General features: G+C 44.1%; 1 protein-coding gene across 2 annotated transcripts in view; it reads right to left on the reverse strand.

Annotated features, from left to right (window-relative positions):
- Positions 1-24,746, reverse strand: part of tanc1b (tetratricopeptide repeat, ankyrin repeat and coiled-coil containing 1b) — an 84,871-nt gene that overhangs the window by 18,579 nt on the left and 41,546 nt on the right. The window contains exons 5-12 of one of the 2 annotated variants that reach the window (XM_079276747.1): positions 21,018-21,151; positions 18,692-18,881; positions 15,282-15,611; positions 6,884-7,006; positions 4,965-5,246; positions 4,602-4,756; positions 1,952-2,183; positions 1,172-1,338 (exon numbers count right to left, since the gene is read on the reverse strand). In XM_079276747.1, coding sequence (XP_079132873.1) covers positions 1,172-1,338; positions 1,952-2,183; positions 4,602-4,756; positions 4,965-5,246; positions 6,884-7,006; positions 15,282-15,611; positions 18,692-18,881; positions 21,018-21,151 — 1,613 coding nt within the window. The remainder of the gene's footprint in view (positions 1-1,171; positions 1,339-1,951; positions 2,184-4,601; positions 4,757-4,964; positions 5,247-6,883; positions 7,007-15,281; positions 15,612-18,691; positions 18,882-21,017; positions 21,152-24,746) is intronic. The other variant, XM_079276748.1, reaches the window with a different exon arrangement.

The following is a 24,746-nucleotide window of genomic DNA, read 5'->3' on the forward strand; positions in this document are numbered from 1 at the left end:
CAATATCCTGAACCCTTCCACCGCGCCGACATCCTGTTTGTTTGCTCAAAGTACAAAACAAAACGATGACACTTTCATGACACAAATGTCATGCAGCGGTTGCAAACTGAGTCGTATTCCTTCATGGGAGACGCGAGTATTATGTGGCCTGTCCAATGCCATAGGAATGAGTCATCCTTTTTAAATCTACCGGTACTCTGACAACGTGACGCGTACAACCGGCTGGTAACTTAAGAGGCTGTGATCCAAATTCCCTTCAATTTAAAAACTGCTCCACTGTGTCAATCAGAGCCCACCTACAGAGCTACACCTGTGCAGTCAACTGGGACATCCAAAAAAATTAATCTTTCCACAAACGGACCCTGACGGATTACTTGAGGTGAATACATGAATACAAAATGTCAATGTTACAATGGATGGATTTAGCATATCCAGAGAGCCTCGACATAACCCGAATATTAATTATATTCTGACTCGCAGGATAAAAGCAAAAGGGCAGAACTTGGGGTTTTTTAGTGAATTGCATACTGATGGCCACTACCTTGGCCTGAACAATAACAACTTGAGCTCTGGATGTCAGCTCTCACATTATTATCCCAGGCTCAGCGCTTCGTCGCAGCAAAGAAAATCAGACGTCGTGTGCCTCATCGGGCGTGGCAAAGCCTCAGCTGCCAGTGAGAGTTCAACACTTCTCCGTAGCCGGTCGACCTAGCGTCTCTTTCCCCCGAGCTAGTCGGCTCACAGTGACTGACTGCTCCTTCCATGTCATGCAGTCTTGGTTCCTGGGTCACTGATACTTCAGCTCCTTCTTGAATGTTCCAGGATACGCTTGACAAGACTGCCTCTGTAGAGGCTGACGAAGAGGAGCAGCTCAAGAAACACCTTTCCACTTTCCCACTGGTCAAAAATCTTCAGGGTTTGATGGCAGTCGGTGAGAGTATCAAGTGGTGACGGAAGATCTGACTTGAGCTTTGAACTTCTGTAATAAGCAGATTTTTAACTCTCCCTTGACACAAGCTGGTGAATTTGAAATGTAGAACGAGTCGAAATAATGACAATTCATATTCATAGCTCACATTCATATCTGACATATCGCAAGAAAGTATATTTTGTGTAAGACAAGCTCTACACAATGTTTTTCAGTTTTTTTTATGAATGAGCTCTTCCGTACCATTAGATTGACCCGGACAGTGACCACAAGTTTAAGCCAGGAGGGGAACTTGGCAATGATCTTCGTGATGAAGGAGGCAATGGTGTCTCCGTAGTCCGGTTTATGGAACTCGGCTTCGTTCAGCCCGTCGATCAAGATAATGTGGTCCTCCTCTGGAATCCTCCGCTCTGGAAACACACACACACACACACACACACACACACAATAACCAACAAAGGTAAGACGATGTGCAGCGAGGTGCAGCTCTTACGGTGACAGATCAGTTGAACTTCACCGTGGCCAGTGTGCAGAGGTGCCTTGATTCAGTGCAGTAACTAAACCCTCTCTCTCAGAGGTGTGGTGAGAGTGAGAGATAAGGGCTTTTACCCCTTAGATTCATCAACTACACTGCCACTGCTCACACTTCAGTCCATACTGAAATGTCAAGTTAGCTGTTCTGTAGAGACAACAGTTAATACCTTCAGTGGCAGCTGATTGAGTTACTCTCAGAAAGGGGGGGGGGGCCTGTCCTGATTATTTGGTATTATCATAAGCTTCTTCTTTTACATTTGTATAATATTTGAAAGCTACAGTGTCTCTTTATGACATTTAATGAATACGTCCGTTACATTCCATAAGTTACATTGCAGAGCAGGTTACATTTTATCAACATACTCAAACATTTAGGACAATTTGGGGTTCAGTGCTCAAGGACGTAAACATGCATCGCCACATCTAAAACAGGGGAGACCAGACGCCTACAAACATGAAGTCATAAAATATGATGCATTGGCGTTTTACCTTTACGAAGGCTGGTTAGTGGCTCCAGGACCCCCCTCCGGAAGGCGGCCATGGGGTCCTGGACACAGGAGCGCAGACTCAGCAAGCTCTGGAGGTGGGGCTCCTTCAGCAACATCTCCCGGTACGCACTGAGCTGGTGTGCTCTGCACAGCAGGGCAGCGATACTATGCACAAACTCTGGTACTAGGCAAGTGTACGTGTTATCCGCCTGGCAGTAGTGATATGCCACCACCTGGAACACACCGAGAGGAGAGAAAGACCGATAGAGCCAGAGTTATTTCAGACTTAAGGAGCATTAAAAACATGTCAGAGTAATACATGTTTATTCGTTTTGGCTTCGAAAAATATGCAAAGCTGGGAACGTTCGAGAACCTCAAAGCATTTGCAAAAGCCGACTGCCTTATTGATTAAAAACCAAATTCTGTGGACACAGTCCTGAATCTCATGTTCTTTTATTCATACAACCCTCCATAAAGCCACATGCTGTCTCTTCAACAAAGTTTAAAACAAAACTTTCGAGGGGGTGATGACGTAATTGGGCAAAGGCCGAGCACCTCAGATAAACTCTGCTATCAAAAGGAGCCAGTGGATCCCAGGTGGAGCTGTGAAAGGAGGACCTTCTGTGTCTGAAGTGTTCAAAGGAGGTCTGATTCAGGAGCAAAAAGGAGGGCCGTGGATTGGGGAAGAAGCAGAGAGAGATGCCCTGGGGATGTGTGACTCTGTTCTAATTACAGTCCAACCTGAAGGAGCTGACACACTTCCAAGAGGAGCAGAAGGAGGAGCAGGTGACGCTGCTGCTGCTGCCTATTGTTCCATTAACAATGATGACCAGCTCCTGGAGAAATAACCAGCTGAAGCACTTTCTTCTCAGCCAAACCACAGTGACATCTGAAAGTGTATTTCTATGTCCCACATTTGTAAGGGAGTAGATATTAACCACATTAACTAATACATCTACTATAAGCATGATGTTGACAGTGATTTAGAGATCTAAAACAAGACTAGGTAGGAACAATGATGGCGGCGGTGCTCAAAAAAAAAGGACTGTGATACAAACGAGTAACTGCGAACTAATCCCTGGGGTTGGAGCTTCGTCTACACATCAACTCGTTGTCTCCAGATGTGTGCTCTTTACAAAAGTGGCAAAATGAGGCGTATGCAAGAAATGAAAGTTACCTGCCATTTGTACAAATACAATATCTTTTGACATGGGCCTGAGAAAGAGACTGCAGTGATAGTTAGAGTACAAGTCATGTCGACTACTGCCTCATCAATAGGCAATACACATCTCAACAAGTATGATGCAACACTCTGCAGTGCACCTGGAGCACTTCATCTACTGCCACTGAAATGAATCTGCTGTTGAGAAACAATGCCTAAAACGTGCCTCTGAAACTGGGGCGAGATGTAAAATTGCGACAGACCATAAAACGTAATGGCCTCAGTGCCCCTGTTATGAGACCGCTTTTTAAATCAATGATTAAAAAGAACTGAGAGAATTTGACAGAAGCAGCTCAGTGCATCAGTATTCACACATCACCGAGCGCCCGTTGGGAACACTCTACCCAATAATTAGCTTGCGGGACATCGCCTGGGTTTATTCGACATTTAGATGAGCCTCCGTGGCATAAAGTCAGACGTCTGGTGGGTGACATTTAGCCTTTCCAGTGGCATGAGGCAAACTGTACAGTAGGTGTTTCATGCCCCATTTCACTATTAAGCAGGTATCCATGACAGGGCAAGAGTGTTAACTGAAGGTGTGACAGGGACACCAGGATGTAAGCGAGAAAGAGTCCCATTAGAAAGCGGTGTCACCGATCAAAAGAGCTAACAACCCACCATCACAAAAGGTATTCAAATGAAGTGAATGCCATCGTGGATCCAAAATATTCTCTGAAACACACGAGCCCCCAAATCTTCCTAGTTAAAACTCTCAGCAGGCGAAAAAATGCAAAAGTTATGAAATGCCTCTGAGAGTTTCAGTTAACAAATGAACAGAATGTGCTGGTGTTGCATGGCAAGCAGCAGCGGTGCTACTTTGTAAAGCACACACGTGAATGAGGCTGTAGTCAGTAGTCCCTGAAGGAGCAGGAGTGAAGTCCAGAGGAAAAGTCTCTGCCAATGAAATATAAATATATAGATTTCATTGGCAGAAACTGACAGAAATCCTATTCGTTATCTATGAAATGATCTCTCTCATGCATCAAGTGAAGCATGTGCTGCCATGCTGCGTGACTTTGGGGCGTTTTCGCAGCGTTGCCACAACATAACCGAGAGCAGCAATGTAAAGCTGTCGTACTGCCGCAGTGAGACGCTGCGGACATTAATATTGAACTTTGTTTTTCATGGCCAAGTCTTTAACTGAGCTCAAGGGAGAGAATCACCAGCAAGAACAAACAAAGAGGAACTGCAAGAAGGGCAGATATGTGACGTCCAAAACAGAAGACGCAGCACATCAACACATGTACACCAGCGGCAGCAGACACCTGTGCATTTGTTTCAATCATTACAACACTTCGCTCTCAGGCGTCATCAAACCTTTTTTACAATGAAGCTGATTGACTTTTTGGGATGGATCATCATCTTTAAGGATAAGTGACACAGTGATTCCTCCTGAATGCTGAGGGGCTGTAATCGGGTGAAGTTGTACCTTTGCAGCCAGGCGTTTGACAGCCTCGTCCCGACGTCGCTGCATCTCGGGGGTGCCCGGGCAGCTGTTGGTCCTCAGCGTGTTGGTAGCACTGGACGGTGGAGTGGGCTGTGGAGGCTGGCTGAGTGGAAGTTCTGCACTTGGTCCCACACCACCTGGAAGACACAGTCACACACTTTTGTGAAGACACGAATAAATACAGACATACGAGTTCTTAATCAAGTATCTGATGCATTAGATGGTGTTAGTTTTGAGTTGATATTGTCTTCCACACTCTGCAAGTTTATTGTAAAATAAAAATACAATAACCTGGAGTACAAAACTAGCTAACGTAGTGCAGACATCCAAAGGCAAACACTTTACTTTTTGGGGAGGCACTGGGACTGTTGGAGGCTATCTGCCGCATTCGGCCTCCGTGGCAGCTCAGCGCTACTAGCCGGGAGACGATGGCCGTCTTCCCGTAACCCACGCTGCCCACCACCACAGCGCCGTGGTTCTCCGCGGACTCGCTGGCCTTCAGGACATCTTCCAGCTGCTGAAAGAGCCAATCTCGGCCCACGAACACAGAGTCTGTGGTGATGCTGGGCACCTCAAACAGCAAGGGCTTGAGCATGATGTCCACGGGTTTGTAGGGAGCAAAACGAGCTGAGGAGAAGTAATAGGAAAGAAAAACGTTAAAATACAAGTCGCTATTTGTGTCGGATTGTTTCCGACTTGTGTCATCCATACATTTCCAATAATTCCGAAGGTCTACAGTTTACTTCTTTAAAAGATTTGTTGGCTTTTGTGTTCTTAAAAAAATGGATGCTCGAGGTTCCTTGAATGTTTGTACTGAGAAAAATACCTGAAATAAATCAAAGGTAATGTGCTCTTGGAAAGGAGAAAAATAATTGGCAAATTTAAAAAAAATTGTTGGTAGGACTCCTAAGTACACACAATTTTAAATTGATGAGGCAAAGAGTGTAATGCAGACAGCCGGTGCTTAAAGTTGTCTGGTACTCAGCGGTATACAGCAGCAGAACTGCTACATTTTACATTTACCGTGACTCTTTCTTGTGTACCGGTACGATTAATAAGATTAATAATTCTCTTTCTGCCTTCTCAGGTTTTAGGTTGTTATCTATCGTAATAATAACGGCCCAAAACTAATTAAATTGCACAGTAATACGTGAAAAATAGGCCGACTGTAGTCGATGCATAGCCCCAGTATAATAATATCATAATAAAATCACAACTGATTCAGTATAACACAGATAAAAAAAAGCTTCTGGCTTCTGGCCAACACGTGATTAAAGGGAGTACTGTCAGTACTAGTGCCCGTACTATTACAATTACGTTACTGGCACTGCAAACAACATTAATTATTGCATGTACGAATGAATTGATTCGTAGCATATTAACCTGTTAGATGATGTATATACAATACAGATATATGTGAGGGCTAAATTAACATATTTAAATCATTCTGCTGGTCAACTGCTGGCAAACTTTACATGACAAATGTGAAAATAACGGAAAACTAAAAACACGCACACATACAGTATAGAACAGGAATTCTGTCTCAGTACTAACGTTTGATATATAAAAATGAATCCACTGACACGATGCTTCTGGAAATGTGGAAAAGAAACGGGACATTTATTTTAAAAACAGAGCGAAATAGTTTGACTACCTAATGCTGTCACATTAAATTATTCATGTTCTCATCAAATATTCACTCTGTGGGATTTTTCTCATTGAGACAGAGGTTTCAAAACGTATATCCACGATAAAGACCGGTCAACCCAGGACATGATTCTTATCTGCAGAGCTAAATGTGTGCAGGAAACACGGTTTTTGACAGTTTAGCTTTAATATAAATCCGTCTAGTGGTGTTTGCGGCGCATACTTGAAGTATTTGGACAGTTTTGGGGCTCTGCCCTTAAACACACTAGATTTGAAATGAAACTAAGTCTATGAGGTTTAAATGCTGACGTTTAGCTTTAATTTGAAAGTAATTACATCCACCTGGGTTGAACCTTTTTACATACCTCCTAATAGCATAAGAAGCTACAGACCCTACACTACCTTATATGGATATGAACACACCAAACACCGTTAGAGCTGAAACACAGCACTCTATCCTCCCAGCAACGGAGCAGAGCCGAAACAATGAAGAGCTTCAACACTACCTTTAACGCTACAACTGACAAAAGTACAAGATGCATTTTTAAATTGTCACGATCTCAAATGAAGGAAATTGTTCTTTTAAATTCATTAGCGATAATGCACAGCGGAGTCACCTTTAGAGTCCTGCGGCGGCCTTCCTCCCGTGTTGTGCCAGGGCAGGCGAATGGACGTCCGCAGCGGGGTGTTGCGCTGTTCATCAAGAAAGCTCAGGTCTTCCAGCTTTGTGGAACTGGTTGCTGCAGACAGAGACAGAAATTTAAAAAAAGGAGATTGAAGCAGATCTTGAGTGCACCTTGAGTGCTTTGGCACATTTGCCATCTCTGAGAGAAGATGAGTGAAGAAGAGGCAAGCCAGTACGCTCTCTCACATTTACAGTTTGCTTGAGGCTGAGTGTGCAGGTACCGGTATGCTGTAGCAAAAAGAATACCGGTACCCCCAAGTCAAGACAGCGACGCTCCCTTTTTCTTTGATTTGAGGTGACAGCTATAACGATGTGTCCCCACAGACACCGACTGGGGCATTTTTTTACTGTAGTTTAACTCTGCATATGAACGACTCGATGAGTCAGTGATTACAAAGCAATGCAACGTCTTGCCTGAAGTACGAGCCATGGTCTGAACATAATACAGATGTGCAGAATGCTTAAAGAGGCTCTCTTCCAATTGCTGTTGGCCCCGATGAAGAGCAGAATCAAAGCCTCTGCTTTCCACTTTATCAGCCTCAGCTGGGAGAGACTGTCACAAACACTCCACTCTTCTTTTCACTCGCTCTCTCCCCTCACTTGGTCGCTAACTTACTCTCTGGAATGTCCCACTAATTAAAACCCGTCTGCTGACAACAGAGTAACTGAGAAAGCTGCCGTCAACACAACGCTGACTGGAATTAAAAAAAAAAAAAAAGAAGAAAAAAGAAGAAGGCCCTCGCGGTTACTTTTACTGCAGTGGATGGTGTTTTCACAGTGAACTACAATGGAGAAAGCTGAACTATTAACAAGTAAAAGTAAAGAAAACAAGAGAGGCAAACTCATCGAGTGAGTGAGAGCGGAGCAGCGCAGCACTAATACTTGAGCAAACGTGATTCTAAAGCTAAACTGAACAGCTACTTACATCCAACAGCAGAGCCAAGAAGTGGGCTTTCTCACAAGAGCACTCCCTTGTCCCCAGGGTGGAATACAGGCAAATAGGCAGGGTGCAGACCCCTCACCTGAATCTCTCGAGGAGAGAGTGGATGAGCTCACTGAGGGCACAAAAGCGATTTGCTCTGCCCCCCCCCCCCCCCCCCCTCTGTGCTTCCATGCAGGCACATTGGCAGCGTTCAGCTGCTGAGCATCGGGCTTGGCTGCCCCCTCACCAGCGCTCAGCCAGTCACAGCATCCAAAGCATTAGGCACTCGCTAAATGAATTAAACGCTTTTCCGAAATTGGTAAGCAAGCAACAGAGGGTGAAAAAGGGGGAGTGAATTAGAGGAAGTACAAAAGGGGGAAACCGAGAGATTTAGTCTCCAGTGGCTGATTACAGTCTGTAATGGGCAGCTACTGTACTATTAATCAATGATCCTGGCTGGAGTCGGGTGAGAAAAGCATGAGATGTGAGAACAAAGGAGGAGAGAGAGGAGACAGACAGAAAACTCACCACTCATCACCTCCAAAGCCCAACACGGACCATGAGAAGAGCGAGCTCTGTCTGTCACTTTTTCTTTTTCGTCTGCTGAAATCTTTCTGAAAAGATTTCTGAGGTGACAACACAAAAGTCACACCGTACCTCATTCTGCATCAGACACATCTTTGTTTGCCCGCGGGTCCAATAAGCAAAGACTGCAGGTGATCCTCAGTTTGACGTGCTTAAGTAGTATCAATGCACACACTCCTCATATCTCTCGTTATCCACCATTCTTTCAGGGCCAAAGATTTCCCACAGGAGGCCTTCATATCCCGCAAATCCCCCTCTTCAATTCCATTTCTACCCCATTTTTTTTTTGCCTATTCTTACATCGTCTCCACTCAGTAATTTTGATACCTTGAAGTCTTTGAAGATGTACAAATGTGTCGGACTGTATTCTGATGGAAATGAGTTTTTTCCTCATGCCGGTCTGCCCTTTGAAAGCTCCCGCGTTCCGCCCCCCGACAGAACGGAGAGGAAGACGGCTCAGCTCCTTTTTGCTCCAACCACTGTACTCCTCCTTGCCCTGATGTGGCTTTCCTCCTTACAAATGTATACAATCAGTATTCCCCTCACCATGCACACCATGTTGCCTTTTCGCATTGCAGGAGTTCATTGTAACCACTGTGCGACATTGTATGAGGAGGAGTGACAGTAGACAGGTTTTAAGAGTATAGTATAGTATAGTATAGGCCTTTACACACCGGGGGGGCGTGACGAGTTAACAACACCACGATGTCAAATACGTAGCTGTGAATATTTTTGCATCAAAACCATTTGTTCCGGCAGCAATACAAATTGTCGACAGTTGCAGCCCTATTGCAGTAAAAGTTTTGAATCGATTCGCACATGTGCAGGCAGAGGACTGAGTCGGAGCAGCTTCTGGATTCTGCCAGCGTCTGTCTGAGGTAAACTGCTGCATAGCCTCAGCCTTAAACTATTTTATTGAGTTTCCTTTTAACAGAATGGCTCTTTGAGAAATGGACGAGCCTCTGGTGACAGGTATGCAATACACTGTGCATGTCTTGGGCTTTTACTGTGAAAGGTAAAACAGAAGAAGTGGCTCTGGTATAAACTGCTTTAAAATGTAAAAACTGATGATAACGTCGGCATAATCTTGATATCAATTTGTTGTAATCTTCACCTAAATATACAAAAAGCATACAGTAAAGGTATTAGTGTTGTGTGAGAGATGGGAACTATGAAATCTGGAAATCTTGATACAAGAAATTTGACATAGAGAGACAAATGGTTTAATCAATATATATTCTTAATCATGACTCACCCATCCTTTTTAGCTGTGATTCAGAAGGCTGCGGTGAATTATCTGTACTAAATCTTTAATATCACCTCTAACTCCAGTCATCCTCTGCCCTGTTAATTCAGAAGCGCTTTAGATTAAGATGACTAAGTGCAAAGTAGAAGAGGCCTTTGCACAAATTTGGCTTGTTACCATGGAAACTTGAAATAAAATTCCAGCTGCAACAGTCCACTTTTGTGAAAAATGAATATGTAAAAAGCTTCACCGAGTTGTTGCGTGTCAAACTCCTTGTGCTGTGCTTTGATTGTGAAACACCGCAGCATGTACAGAAGACTGTATTTCATGCCCTGAGATAAGCTTGCATTAGATGACTGAGTTAGTACTCTTACATTTTATAATAAGTGCGAGCAACAAAGTACAGCTGGGGCTATAGGAAGGTCATAATTTGGTCATAAACAATTGGGCAAATTAAAATTTAGATGGGATGATGGCGCGAAATAAAGAGTTATGGGACCACTAAAGTCATTCATTTATCCTGAGGGGAACGCGTCTTCATGACAATCCATCCGATGGCTACTGAGGTATTTCAGTCTGGACCCAAGTGGTGCACCAGCCTACCGACCGGCCGACCGACAGACAGGCCGAGAGCGACATTGTGAAATCACCACAATTGTACAAACTTCAAAGCACAGTAGAGAGAGTAGCTTTGAAAAGGATTTCCTACATAGGAACAGCATGCACATCTTAAAAGACCAGTTCATACGTCACTGGAACAAAAGTCAGAGCCAAGAGCTAAAGACAGGAAGAAAAAAAAAAGACGCCTTGGACATTGAGATATTGACGCCGTCAGAACAGTTGCATAGTTCCTCAACACCTACAGTATTACATGGTTCTCAATAGCGGGGTGCTATCAATCAAACACAGCCAGATGGCTCTGTGGTGGCAGAGAGGAGTTCGCTAACACGTTGTCCCTTTGAGATCAGGCCTTTTTGGCAAGTTCTGATCTACCAATGGAGTGCCACTGAGCCAAATTTTAAATGGCTTTTCAAAGCGGACACAGATTGATCTCTGCAAAGGTTTGTATCTTTGCTCCTGCTGTGACATCGACGCGCCGACAAATCTCTGAGAGTGGACATTTTAAAAGATGTCGCCGTGACCTTTTTAGAGAGCTGGACGATATGAATGCGGTTATTCGGGTTTTCTTTGTGCTGCCTTTTCAATCGGGAGCTGAAAAGATCTACGTTTCCGTGACGCCAGAGGCAGAGGAGAACTCCATGGCTACATCACAAAACACTGACAGAAACAGGAAGATGCTGTCCGCTCCAGCAATTAAAGGAGACAATATTCTCTTTGGCACAAGCAGAGAGGGCGTGAGCTTACAGTTTATCAGATAAAACGCATCGTGCTGTACTGTACCATCATGTTGCAAGACTGACACATGATTTTTTTATTTGAAAAGATCACACTCTGACCGTGGCAGACATGATTGAGTCATTGTTCACATGGACCAGCTGGAGATGACTTCAGTCCATCTGATGAAACACAGACGCGAGCTGTCCTCAAAGGGTTTGATCGATGAATAACACATCCTTGAAGAGCATCACATGATATATCACAGACACAGAGCACAAGTTTTTTTTTCGCCCCGAGGAGCAGATGGCTTTGGAGTAGAAACCGTGTACTGTACCTCAACATGGCTCTGACCACAAAGCTCTGTCAAACAGCAAAACACCACGGATGCACTGCAGCACCATTGCTGAGCCGAACTCGATCTGCCTGTCCGAGCGACCCGACCGCGAGCAGCTCAAGCTAAGATTTCAAAACCATGGAATTCCAGTGGTCACCACCAATATGGCCCTCTGACTCTGTAATCAAACAACAGTGAGTTATTACCTTAGTGTATAGAGCGAGACACATGAAGGGACATTTTGTCAACCATTGAAAGACATGCAGTCTCTACCTCTGTTTGAACATACGCTCTTCTCTATCGAGTTATTCTGCACCGTATTGAAAAGAAATAAGTCTTAAATCAAATGTTAATGAATTACATATTGTGACTCCAACTGAATCATTTATATTACGAGCAAAAAATGTCATTAGTTTGGCGAGAGCCGTCTCAACAGGCTTTTAATGCTGGCCTGTAGAAAGACTCAAGAGGACTGCATTTTCAAGGGAGGTTAAATGCTCAGAGATTGTTGACTGCAAGGACGTGGAGAAAGAAAAAAAGCACAAAGAATAAAAAAACTGACACAGCCGTCACTGAACTGCACATATGGTCGACTGCTCGCTCTAAACAGGAGATGTTCTGATTTAAAATGGATGATAAATAAATGTGGTGGCTGTTGCGGTTGTTACAGCTTTAATGTTGACTCATATGGCAGAAAATATATTCTGCGACGAATGGTGGCCAAGATGGTCCCTCAGACTACCAACTAATGACGCAATTACAGACTGCTCCTAAAGAGGCATCACCACTCAGCTCTGTCAGCGGTGACGGGTGGTGCAAGCCAACATTTGTGCGACTTGCCACAGCAAATGTAGGCTCCACACACAGTGCTGCGTGAGTTCATACAACAGTTCAGGGACAAGCTAGCAACAGCATGAGTGTGTGTGTGTGTGTGTGTGTTCACCAAGGCAGTGCAAATAACCTTTCTCTGCAATCAGTGGACATTCCTTCCACATACATAGTTAGCATTCTAGAGGCACAGCTATAAGCCTGTTGATTGGCATGAGGCAGATGGGCAAAATCCACTTTGCCTCAAGAAGATTTGGCCTTTGTGCTACAAAATGCCTGGATATTACGATGCTTAGTCAATCAATACAAGAACAGAACATAGTTTCATTTGGATGGACTAAGTCCACGTAGGGGTCTCCACATAGTCGCTTAACTGGCTCTTTTCAGCTTCAAGAAACAGCTACTTAGTGCCTTTCAGATGTCCGAGCTCCTCACACTGAGCCTAAAGGGTGCAATCCTGACACCCTGCAAAAAAACGTCACTTTATTTGTTGCTACTATTCTCTTGAAAATAGGAGTGTAGATCAACTGTAAAAGAGAGAGAGAGCTCTCCCATCACACCTAGATCCTTCCAGCACGAGGTCGGCATCACTGCCCACTTCACACGAATCTGCCTTTGGAACTCGTCCTCCATATTACTCTCATCTGTCAACAAGACCCTGAGACACTTGTTTTCCACCCCCCAAAATCTATTCAGGAGTGTGAGAGGGATCATTAAATTGCAGTTATCTGACGTTTTGCATGCACATTGTCCTAACTTAATGTCTATCAAATAGGTAAAGTCACCGCAGACATCTCATTGTCCAATGTGCTGGGACACAGAACCACACAATGGAAAATAGTCCCAGCGGTACTGGCACATGGAGTGAATGCACTAATGATGAATGTTTTTCTTTCTTTTGTATCTCATTCATTTACTGCAGGTCCTTCCTGCTTCAGTGTGCTTCTTTAGAATGTCGTTTTTCACACAATATCCTTCAGCTTCAGCTGAAAGCCAGCACTATCTCCTGCCATAAATGAAGTCGTCTCTCCACGTCCTTCATGTGCTCTCTCAGGGCTTTGCCACACAGCATAAAATCCGAGGTGTGAATTCTGCAGGACCCTGGAGGGCGACGCTGCATAACTATGACATCAGCCAATAAACCTTCGGAGCGCACAGGGAGACATGCGGCACACTGGCCCTCGCACGCAAAACAACACACATTAACAATCAAATATATCTCCTGGTCCGTTAGCTTTATGAGCCAGTGAGTGAGTGTCTGTGCCGTTCAGGTTTATGTCAGCGGCAAAACGAGGATGAGATGTAAAAGGGTCATGGAACAAATGAAGGGCATCGGTACAGCACAATGTACATGTACCACTTCATGTTTGCAATGTGGGTACCGATTCAACGGTGGGCTGTAGAAATATTATCACTGTGTTGTGCAAAAGCAGTGCACAGTGTGGGATATACGTACATAAGCTATGAACTGCATTTTATGTTACCAGCCATGCATTATCCTCTTATACCTGAACCATCTTCCTCTCTTGCCAATAGGAAAAGAGCACTGCAAGGACGACCATCAGCATATGAATGGGCTTCTTGCTGAACATTTTCAAGGATTTCAGACAAACGTGGCCTCTTTACGTTACATTTATTCCGCACTGGCTTTTGTCAACTGTGATTCACAATAAGTTCATTCAAACAAAACAGGAACTCAAGTTTGATGTTATCATAGAGAAAAGCCACACTGTAGAAGTAGCAGACACAAGTGTTTCGTGACTGAACTTCATCAAGGCCAAACCCAAGGGAGGTGGATTTTGCAGGAGCGTTAAAGCGTTTGATCTTCAACTCATTGGCCGCTGGGTAATCCAGGTGAAATGCTCTAAACCCTGTTATATTCCTAAACCCCAAAATATATATATAAAAAATACATCATCTCCTCGCTAAAAATGAACCTTCACATGTTGAGGGACATACTACTCTACCTTTGACTCGTGTCTGTCTTGGCTATTGGTCAGAGCTGATATTTCAATGCTTCTTTCCCCAGTTCTTCACAGCCTTTGTAATTCCCTGTGACTTAAAAATCACCAATGAAATGTTCTGCTTGTATAATGCAGTGTGATTAGGTTCATCTGCTCTTCAAGCTGTTACCCTCACCTCCGTAACAATCTTCATCTTCCCCCGAAGAGTGCTTCTCTCATCTGTTGTACCATTTACTCACCATCCACGCTCGAGACTGCTACCGCTAAAGCAAGTCAACATTTAACTCGTGTCCTTTATGTTCATACTGCTGTTACTTCCAGTGTCTAGTCAGCCTAACAGCAAGCATGTGCAGCCATATTCCCCTGGGTTTTGGAGTATGAGCCGCAGACTACATGGCTTGTGATTTCACAGTTCACTTGCACATTCAAATCCAACAGCTGTCCTTAGTGAATCCTGCAACACAGTATCTCGAATACGAGTTCAACCCCGGCATTCAGTGAGGGCTTTAGTTTTAAAGGAAGATGTCAAAGTTATGGCCAAGGCCAAAAGCAGTAACAGCAAAAACAGAGGGAGGCAGAGTGGAGGCGCTCTGGGAATGAAAAAAGGGGGGGGGGGGGGCTGCGGAGGGATATCAACAACTGTGACAGCTGTGTGGATATGTCGAGCTGAGCCATAACAGGGAGGTTCCAGGGCAGGAATGCTGAACAGATCAGCCAGGCAGTGGTTTGCGCTCAGGTCCGAAATGGGAGGCAGGTCCGAGGCACAGCTGCCTAACCCCAAACTTCTGCCTCGATGCCCCACTTCTCCTGAAGAACGTCTCATTCCTTCTACATCTACACATGCTCTTTTGTTTCCTGCCTGTATCGGTCACTTGCTTGCACTCAAAATGACAGCACACTTCGGCCTCGGGCACGGGCACGGATCATATCATAGCGCCACTGAACTGACTGGCAATGCGATTCAGTGGGACACCCAAGCACACCGTCAAGAGTGGCACATGGTATCAGCATAACAAAAGGTTACTAGGCTACAAGAGGGAGGGAAGGTATACAGATCCATGTCTTACTCCCTTCTGCCCAGCAGACATCCAGATGTCGAATCTGGTCTCTTACCTGCTACAGAGTTCGGCCTCGGCATCATGAGGGAAGAAGATGTCTGCGATGAGTATGGAAAGGGTCCCTCGGGCGAGTGGCTTTGCGGCTGCGGTGCCCCTGCTGATGTGTTGGACTGCTGCTGCTGCTGCTGGTGGTCTGCCCTGGACGGGGTGTCGGCTGGTGCTGCAGTGGCGCTGTTGGAGTCTTCTTCGGCCACAGGAGAGCAGGTGTCGGCCCGCACACTCTGTGCCAGGCCATGGCGCCCACTGCCCCTCAGGCTGCCATCCTTACTCCACTCCAGGCTGGAGCCACTGCGGTCATCATTCTCAGAGGAGCTAGTGATGGTGGCTGAGGGGAGATTAAACCAGAGGCGGAATTAGAGCAGGTGAGGGAGGTAAGATGCTCTTTGTGTGCCATGAACATTTATCTGTCTTCATCTCTAATGAGATACTGAGCTGTAATGGAACTTTTAACTTTGAATAAGTCCCAGCTTTTTCTCATTGCCCTTATCAACACTGTTAACCACCTGACTTTACAGAGACTGTCTGCTTGCACTAATGAAAACTGGAAAGACACGATAGCATGCACTGGAATTCATTTCCTGAGCCCACCGATCATCAGTTGAAGGATCCTATAAAACACGCCGTAAACAGCTCCTGGATGCTGTACTTTTTCACACAAAATTCAACCTTAAATATATATTTTTTTAAATGTAAGAGTAGAGGGTTTGAAACTGCCTTCAGTATTTTTATGTCCAGACAGGTGTTTTGCTAACATGACAACAAATCCTTTAATCCTCCCTCAGGCCAACACAGGCATCTAACACAATCGTAAAAGATGAGCGGAGGGCCAAAGCTACACGAGCTGCAGCTGGAAACAGAAACATCAGTCCGGTCAGAGGACAGGAACGGACTGTCCAGCTGGCTGCTTTTGCATCACACACTCTTAATCTGCCGCAGCACGTTACATCATTACAAATATTAACATAACGCATCCATTAGCAGTTATCAATCAGAGCGGAAAGGAGGTTACATTGATTGCGAACGTGTTGAACTGTAGAGAAATATAATATTCATATAAATATGAAGAATATCATTTTATTTGTCCATTCAAAAGTATGGTGAGCGTGTCATTTTACCATAGGAAGGGCTGGTTGTAGTTACTGCTACAGGGCTGTTATAAGTCATTCTCCAGGCACCCCGTGCAAAAACTCCTCTGGGAGCTATTTTGTAAATGTTAAGACATTGCGACATCTCCCAAATCCACCAAGGAGCTTTTAACGGCAGTACAAAGCCAAATTAATGTGCTTTTGAAATCAGAGTCGGAGTCAAAGTTCAAAGAACGGGGAACATTAATCACCGATTGGAATCTGACTTATGGACACAGCATAGCTTTGTTCTCTTCCATGCCTGCACGGTCTTATCAGGGCAGGTGGGTGGGATGTTGTAGACCGACGTCACATTGTGTCATTCTCTCGCAAAGTAAATTCTGATTTGACACAAGGAAAGTAGCTTTGCAACGAGATAGACCATGCTGGGTGGCAGTCGATGTCCCATGCTGGAAGATACTATATCACAGCTTCCATAAATTATTTAACAGCTAGCAAAGATATTACTCTGGGGGGGGGGGGGGGGGGGGGGGGCAGAAAGACTGACTAATGGTAATCAGTCTCTGCAGCACTTGAAATCCAAATTGTTGTGTTTTATCTGACTTTTGCATGCATTGCTTCGTGCTGCAGAACAATCATGGCAATGAGTTAACTAAATAGGCATAAAATGTGACATATTCTAGTTCGTTCATACAAGAATATTACTTTCCCCCCCAAAAAGAATCCCTTCAGAAGTTCAACCGAGGACAACTGCAGGATCCTGTTACAATTTGCTATTGAATTCCCACTGCAACGATTCAAAAGACATTTTCAGAATGAATTTCGAACATTTATACAGCCACCGGAAGGTTTGTGAGTAGAAATAGCAGACGGATTAAGATATCAATAGACCACGTCGTATTCCTGTGAGCTTGTGTAAATCCCCAGATGTCTTGCAGGGTTATTACTGGCGATATAATACCACGTCAAACTGTGGCACCTCAATGCTCTCTCATACAGGAACAGCTCTATACAAACTCAATAACTGACACATGGCGGTTTAATACAACCTGACACAAATGCTATTCAGTGCCTCAAACAAATCCCAATGGGTTCAACAAAATGATGAATGAGTGACACGACACAGGGGAGACTTTGTGTTCTACAACACAATGTGCACATGAGGCAACATTCTCAGATTGAATAGAAAAGCTTCAGTGGAAGTGATGTAATTAGTTGATAATAATATAGTAGAGAGTGCGTGCAGAGAAATCTGTAGGATTGACTCGCACGGTTACTGACTGCTTTGGCAAAGACACCACGGGTGGATTTAAACAGCAGGGAAGTCAGTTTGAAGCTGGTTGTTTGACAGACATTCTACATCATGTTTTATGATATGAAGGTTCCGAAATTGATGTCTGTTGAATCCTTGTATTTTTGCATCATCCTGAGCAGTTTTTTCAAACACAAATGCGGTACAACAGTAAACATTAAAAACACCTCTGGTTACATTCAGTGTCACTTTCAAAAATGCCTTGTGAGTCTTTATCTTTGAGATCTGAAAACGGTGTTGGATGCTTTGCTTCTCCTCATAAAACATTTGCAAAGCCGACTTTAAAGGAGCTGTATTTGGAAACATGGTGATGGCTGAGTCGGCGGCTAGCAGCTAACGGTGCTAGCAGCCAACAGTGCCAGCAGCTAACTGTGCTAACAGCGCAAACAGTACAAACAACGGCAACAGTGCTGACAGAGCTAACAGTGTTAACCTGCGGGGGAACCAGAGGGAGGGTGCTACGCTTCACAGTTACCAACAGTGATCAGCGGTAAACACCGTATGAGCACAGTGCACAGCGGCGGCCATTAGCAAGCCATGTGCTCACACAAACAAGGACTCACATGCAGGCATGCAAACAGAGAACATAGAAGCTCGGATTACAACACACACAGAGGGAGTGTTACTTTATTCTCTACTCAGGAGGACATTACTCCACCATGTCTTTACATAGCAAATCGTTGTTTCCTGCCATATTAATCCTTGAAATGTCATTTGGAAAAATGGCAAAAATGATATTTTAAATCCTATATTCCATCCATGTTTGCTAGCTTTGGCCTGTTACATAAATCTGCACATTCTCGCAGCCTATAGCGTTAAACCTGCGGCAAGAAGGTGTATTGTGTCCGAGAAGAGTTGCTTGTAAAAACATTGCTCGTTCATGCTACTTTTAGTCAAAAACTCCACCGGGTACCATGAAGTAAGGATATGGGTCCTTCCAGTTTCAGTTTTTTCCTACTCCCTACAAGTTGCTGTTAGAATATGATAAAGGATTTGGTTATTTCTCACCGATGATCCCGCTGTCTTTGCTTTCAAGGGTGGAGCTGGGGCTTGTGATGGTCCCACAGGGGCTGGAACGGCTGAGAGGGGGGCGGCTGGCCGTGCTGTTGAGCGTTGAACATGGGCTGTCAGTGCTGGGAGACGCGGTGCTGCTGGTCAGTGTAGAGCAGGGGCTGATACCCTGGCTAACCACAGAGCACTGGGTAGAAGAAAGAAAGCGGAAAAGGGTTAAGGTACACCAAGAATGTGCTCTACTAATCAAATATGCCAACGAAGTATGAAGTCGACCCAATATAAACTGTCAGCTGGCAACATAATCGCATTTTTTCAGCATGAGCAGCAATAAATACGACTAAAAATAATAATAATTTTCCAACCTTATTTGGAAGAAGAATTGAGACAACTGTAAGAACGATTTGATCTCAGTGCATTGCCTATTTACCAGGATCATGGAAAAGCAACGCAAACGATTCCCTCGAAAAATAAACGAGCATTTAACGTGCGAGCATGACACACAAGCCGAATGGGCATAAGCGCTGTAAATGGAGCAAGGCTTGAAAATGACACACTCATATGTCTGAAGGGACCAAAATAGGCCTGAAGAGAAATTCACAAGGGACGAAGTATCTACTTTGTTGTGACACAATGGATACCTTTTCTCATGCATGCCACCAAGCCCGTCTCTCAACCAAACAGCAGCTGAATCTTTCTTTGAGCTCACTGACAACCGTAGAAATCCAAATGAAAGCCGTTTGTCCCGTTTCCCCATCGTCTTTCAACAGTATTCTGATTGCACGCAACATACTGTAGCTCGAGAATCATCTATGCTCACTGTAAGAAGAGCCAAAGCCGTCAAACACTTCCACATACGCTACTCCATACACATAACATTCCAATTTAAAAAAAACACTATTACAAGCCCAGGACAAATCAAATCAATCCTCATACTCAATAGATTAACTTTGCTGCACACATTTCGTTGCCCGAGGAACTTTCACCCACAGATGACTTCCACAGCACCACTTACTACACAACGTGTGCATTACCTCAAATGAACTGCTCCAATTAAAATCTCAGCAAACCATCACAAACCATTTCTAACATTATACCTGAACTCAAACATCCATAACCAGTTTTAAAAAGCCTCTTTAACAGACTGCACAACATTTGTTTTGAAATAATAACCTAACTGGAACAATTATAGCACTTACTGTTAAATGTAGTGAGTCTGTGTCCTGCTTAAAACCTTACTGCAGTATTCTATTCTTCTTCACCCCGACTGAACTCGCAAAACAGCGAGACTCACCAACGCTTAGCACACTGAATGAATACAAGCTGCAGAATAGAAGGGATGCCACATGGCTTACGGCATCATTAACAACTTGTGGAATGCTAATATGAACCACACAACATTTCCTATTTCTAAGTCCAACCTGCTTTTTTGTTTTTGAGACGGCATGCCAGTAGTGTTTGTCCAGCAATTTCCAGCCACGGGCTGCACCCACGAAGCTTATGCCACCTAACAAATCACAGTGGGAACCAAAACAGCTAACGGACATTTAATAATTTACTGTTGGGAAGCACTAAAAACAAGCATGCCGAGTTTAAACTCATGTTGTAAAACAGCAGAAAGGAGGAAAAGAGAATTGCTGGCAGATGACAATAAAGTGCTCCTCCCCAACTGAGCTCAAAAAAACACACACAAACAACCCATTCCCACGTCTCAACTAATGAACGTGAGTCACTAAATACTTTGCACGTCTCTTTCTCATTCCTAGAATTGCCGGTTCAGTGTCAAAACGCGTCTAAGACACGAGATAAATGAGGGAAGCGTAGCGTGCTGGGCTCTGCTCTTCACACAGCCGGAGCTTAATTAGTAGAACCAAACAAACTGAGGCTCAGACCGAACAAAACTCTATTTCTGGACCGGGACTCAGTCACTCTTGTTACATACTCAAGAGCCCCTGGAATAGCACTCAAGTTACTGAGAGACTCACACTGGAGAGAGAATAAAACCACATGCAGCAGAATTAAAATATTCAGTTACTTTCTTAAAACCTCTTTATCATCTCGAACAAAACAGTTTGACAGTTACCGTTGTTTGTTGTGCCAAAAAAATGACTCCCAGAGGTGCATCCTAAATCCCCATCCAAAGATAATGCACAGTGGAAAAAAAATGAATCAAGCTGCAACAAAAAAAAAAAATCCATTCTTGTGTCACAACTCCCTCCTCCTCTCATCCTTACTCTCTCTCTATCTCTCTATCTGTGTGCTGCAGCAGTGGCAGCAGCTGAAACAGGGGGTGAGTTGGGAGGGGAGGGAGAAAATGAAATACCTTCTTTTCAATCTTGTCGTCCATAGGTATGCGTGCCGTACCCGGGATCCCTTCTCCTAGTAAAAAGCCCAGCCTTGTCATCAGTTCCTGAGTGGCAGGGGAGGAGGAGCTTGGTTGTTTCTCTGCTTGCAGCTCTAGAGAAGAGGGAGTGAGAGAGAGAGAGAGAGAGAGAGAGAGAGAGAGAGAGAGAGATGCTCAATGTTAGCGGGCAGATTCCCTCTCTCCACTGGATGGCCCACACAGGGCCGCTCTGCCTGCCCTGCCCTCCTTGGCTTGTACTACAGCTGCTGCTGATGTGGTGCAGGCTCGAAGAGGGGGGGGGGGAGAAGAGCAAGGGAGTGAGAGAAAGAGAGAGGGAGTGTGGCGGGGGCTTGCATGGCGTGCACGACTTAGGTGTGTGTGCATGTGTGCGTCTCCGAAAAGAATCTGAAGCCATGTGAATGTCTAGCATTGTTAAGAAAGCAGGGAATGTGTGTGTATGTGTGTGTGTGTGTGTGTGTGTGTGTGTGTGTGTGTGTGTGTGTGTGTGTGTGTGTGTGTGTCCTGCAACGCTTCAAGTGCCAAATCCAGGGCTTTCTGGTTGTTTACAGCTCTCACTCATAGAGCCTCTGAATATCAATGAGTGGACATAGGCTTTCTCAAACACAGCTTAAACTGCCTGCCATACCAACTCTCAAGGCACAATACTTGTTTCGACAGCAATTTCAAGGCTGAGATCACCTGCCATCAATTTTTGATTGTAAATATTGTTTTTTGGGTCTATATTAAAACTCAAGGCAAATAAGGCACTTTGGGCAACAACAATGCACCTGTGCGGCGTGCTGAAATGGAGAAATGATATTTCACCATCCACACTTGTAACTCAAATATGGGTGTGGCAAAGTAATTAAGGAAGAGTCACAACATTCCCTGAGAGTGAACAGACTGACCGACCGACAGGCAGAGGGAGAGAGAGAGAGAGAGAAAGAGAAAGAGAGGGGAGGGGGGAGAGAGATAGAGGCAGATGTCCAAGGTACAAAGGCTTATTATGCAGCTCTCTGTCAGCACCTTTTCCTCCTCTCTTCATTTTCTACTTTACCCTCTTTCTTCCACAGTTATTAATAATGTTGGCAGTCAATCTGATAAATAAACAAGTTCAATCCATTGGCCAAATGTACTGCCAAGCCCCAATGAACTCAAAATCAAGCCATCATACTTACACACACACACACACCTTTGGCATGGGAATACCCATGTACAGACAATGTGTTCTCCTCTATTGTAAATATGGAGAAATCCTTAAAACGACTACTCTCCATCTAGGGCTGCACGATAATGGCTAAAAGGATAATGCCTGATATTTAATTGATTTTGGAGACAAAATGGTTTAATGCACTTTCACATTTCAATGAACAAAGCACCATATTCACTTTCATGCTGTGCTACTTTCCTGCTTATGTACAAATTTGCATCAAAATAAGACTGGGCCTTATTCACAGTGCATCTCCCAGAAGCAAAATAAAATGATCCCAAATCCATATCAAAACATCTCAAACTCCCCCTGGTGGCTGTCTGATAGTTTAGGAAGCACTTGACTTGACATGGCAGAGTTTTCTATGAGTGGAGCACGCATTTAAAACGTCAATATCACAGTTGATGGCACTTGTGGACTGGTAATCTTCATCGTCTGTAGTCATTCCAGCACTATCCTACAACATCCGGACCAGCTGTTTTATTAGTAGATGATTTTTTTTATTTACATGTGAAAAACAAAGCACGTCTAATCAAGAAGATTGCGCAAATGGTGAGAACTAATTTCTCCACTCATTTCAGAACACCAATGGTTGTTGGATTTCCTTGACAACTTATGCTGGTCATAATTACAACAATGCACACAGCTGGTCTGCTATAATCACAAAAGCAATTATGTAAAGAAAGAATGCCGGCAATTCATCAAAGGCTTCTTTATGTACACTAGCTTCTCTATACTGGGACTTGTGTTCGACAAGATGCTTGTATTGTAAGTAATGTCAGACAAGCACATACGTCTAAGCTGAGCCTCTGCATAATGTATTTAACCCCTGGGACACAGGCGCTCACTGGGTTGCCTGATCCTGATGTCAGTATACGTGTTGTGGAGGCACTGCCTTAAAGCACCAACTCGAAGAAAACCACTTGACTTACATTCTGAGAAACTGAAAAACATCACCGGCCTGAAAGAAAACAGAGCAGCAATCAAATAGGCCGAGAGCTGTTCTCTATGTAGTACTGAATGCTAACCTCAAACTAACTGGAGGCTCTACTTGCATCACCTTTTTCTCCATACATTGAAAAGCTGTTCTTTATAGGGAATGTCATCACCCCGCTCATGTAAACGCTTGAGATGAGCCTTTTAAGACCACTGGTGCAAAGACAATGTCGACAACAGCAGCTTTATAGATTCAGGGTCACTGGATTATAGTGCACGTCCTGTTAAATCTTCACGGAGTACAACAATCTGTCACGCCTCACAAACCACAACATGCACAAATATTAATAACTAGCATGTATTCACCGGTTTTGACAATGTAGTGAAAGTAAGCTGCCAAAGCTGTGGTTCTAAGGCATTGTCTTACTGTGACATCTATTTTTGGGATTTTCTGTCATTACGAACTCATGAGCTAATCTAATCCGAATCACTTGTATGGTAACATCATAAGGTGACAGAGCAGTATAACTGAGATGTATCATTAAATTAAACTGTGGACATGGCCGATATAAACTCTGGTGATCGCCGGTTGTGTGTAAATAGTCATTTGAAGTACACACAACAACACGTTGCAGGCTTCATCAACTTTTAGTAGACGGATACAGATAATGGGAACAGCTGGGGCACCTCACACATCACACATTTATGGCTACTGTACATTAGCACACAGTGGCAGGTTGCTTTTTTCATTGAGAGTCTGTCAAAAGCGTGGCGAGGCCCGAAAAGCACAAACAGCATGCATTTGTGAAGACTAGAAATACTTTTTGTTGCCATTATTTCAGTCACGGGCTCTCTTCTCTAACCTTACGACCACCACTGCTCCTACGTTGATGTAATAGCATCTAAAGCTTTATGGGGCAGCCATTGCCTTCAGCGGGACATTGCCGATGTAAAATAAATCACTGCAGAGGACAGATGCTGGGGTGAGTTGTACAAAGTGTAAAGGCCTCTTAAATTGGGGTATATAAATAAAATTTTATTGCGTTATTATTGTTTGTCTTGTCCCACCATCACTTTCACTGACGACAACATACAGTATGTGCTGTTTATCAGTTAGCTTTAAAATCATTATCTCCCCGAGGATTCTCTTTGTTTTCTGGCAGTAATAGCTATAAGATGCATTAGTGAAACTGTGCTGAATGTTACTGTGGTGTACTGTATGGCGTACTGTACATTCAGTAGGCTCAAGGCCTTGTAAGTGTTGCAGTACTGTGTCTCTCACAATGTTATAAAATGACAGGTAAAAATGGACTTTAATGTGAAGAGGTTACAGTGTTGACGCTGTGTACTGCGTTGCAGAGATATCTGCTGAAATGAGCGTGCTAAAAGAAGTAGCCCTGGCCCGTCCTGTCTTAGAACACCACTTCTACCTCAGGAAGCGACAGTGATTCATTAGAGTGTCCCAGTCTGCCTCAAGTCCAACACGAGAGGACCAAAAAGTAGAGCGTCACTGTAAAAGTCAAGGGTCCGTGGACGTTTTGATGGTTTGCTTGTCGGATTAA

The sequence above is a fragment of the Melanostigma gelatinosum genome (assembly GCF_949748355.1).
Source record: "Melanostigma gelatinosum genome assembly, chromosome: 10".
NCBI lineage: Eukaryota > Metazoa > Chordata > Actinopteri > Perciformes > Zoarcidae > Melanostigma > Melanostigma gelatinosum.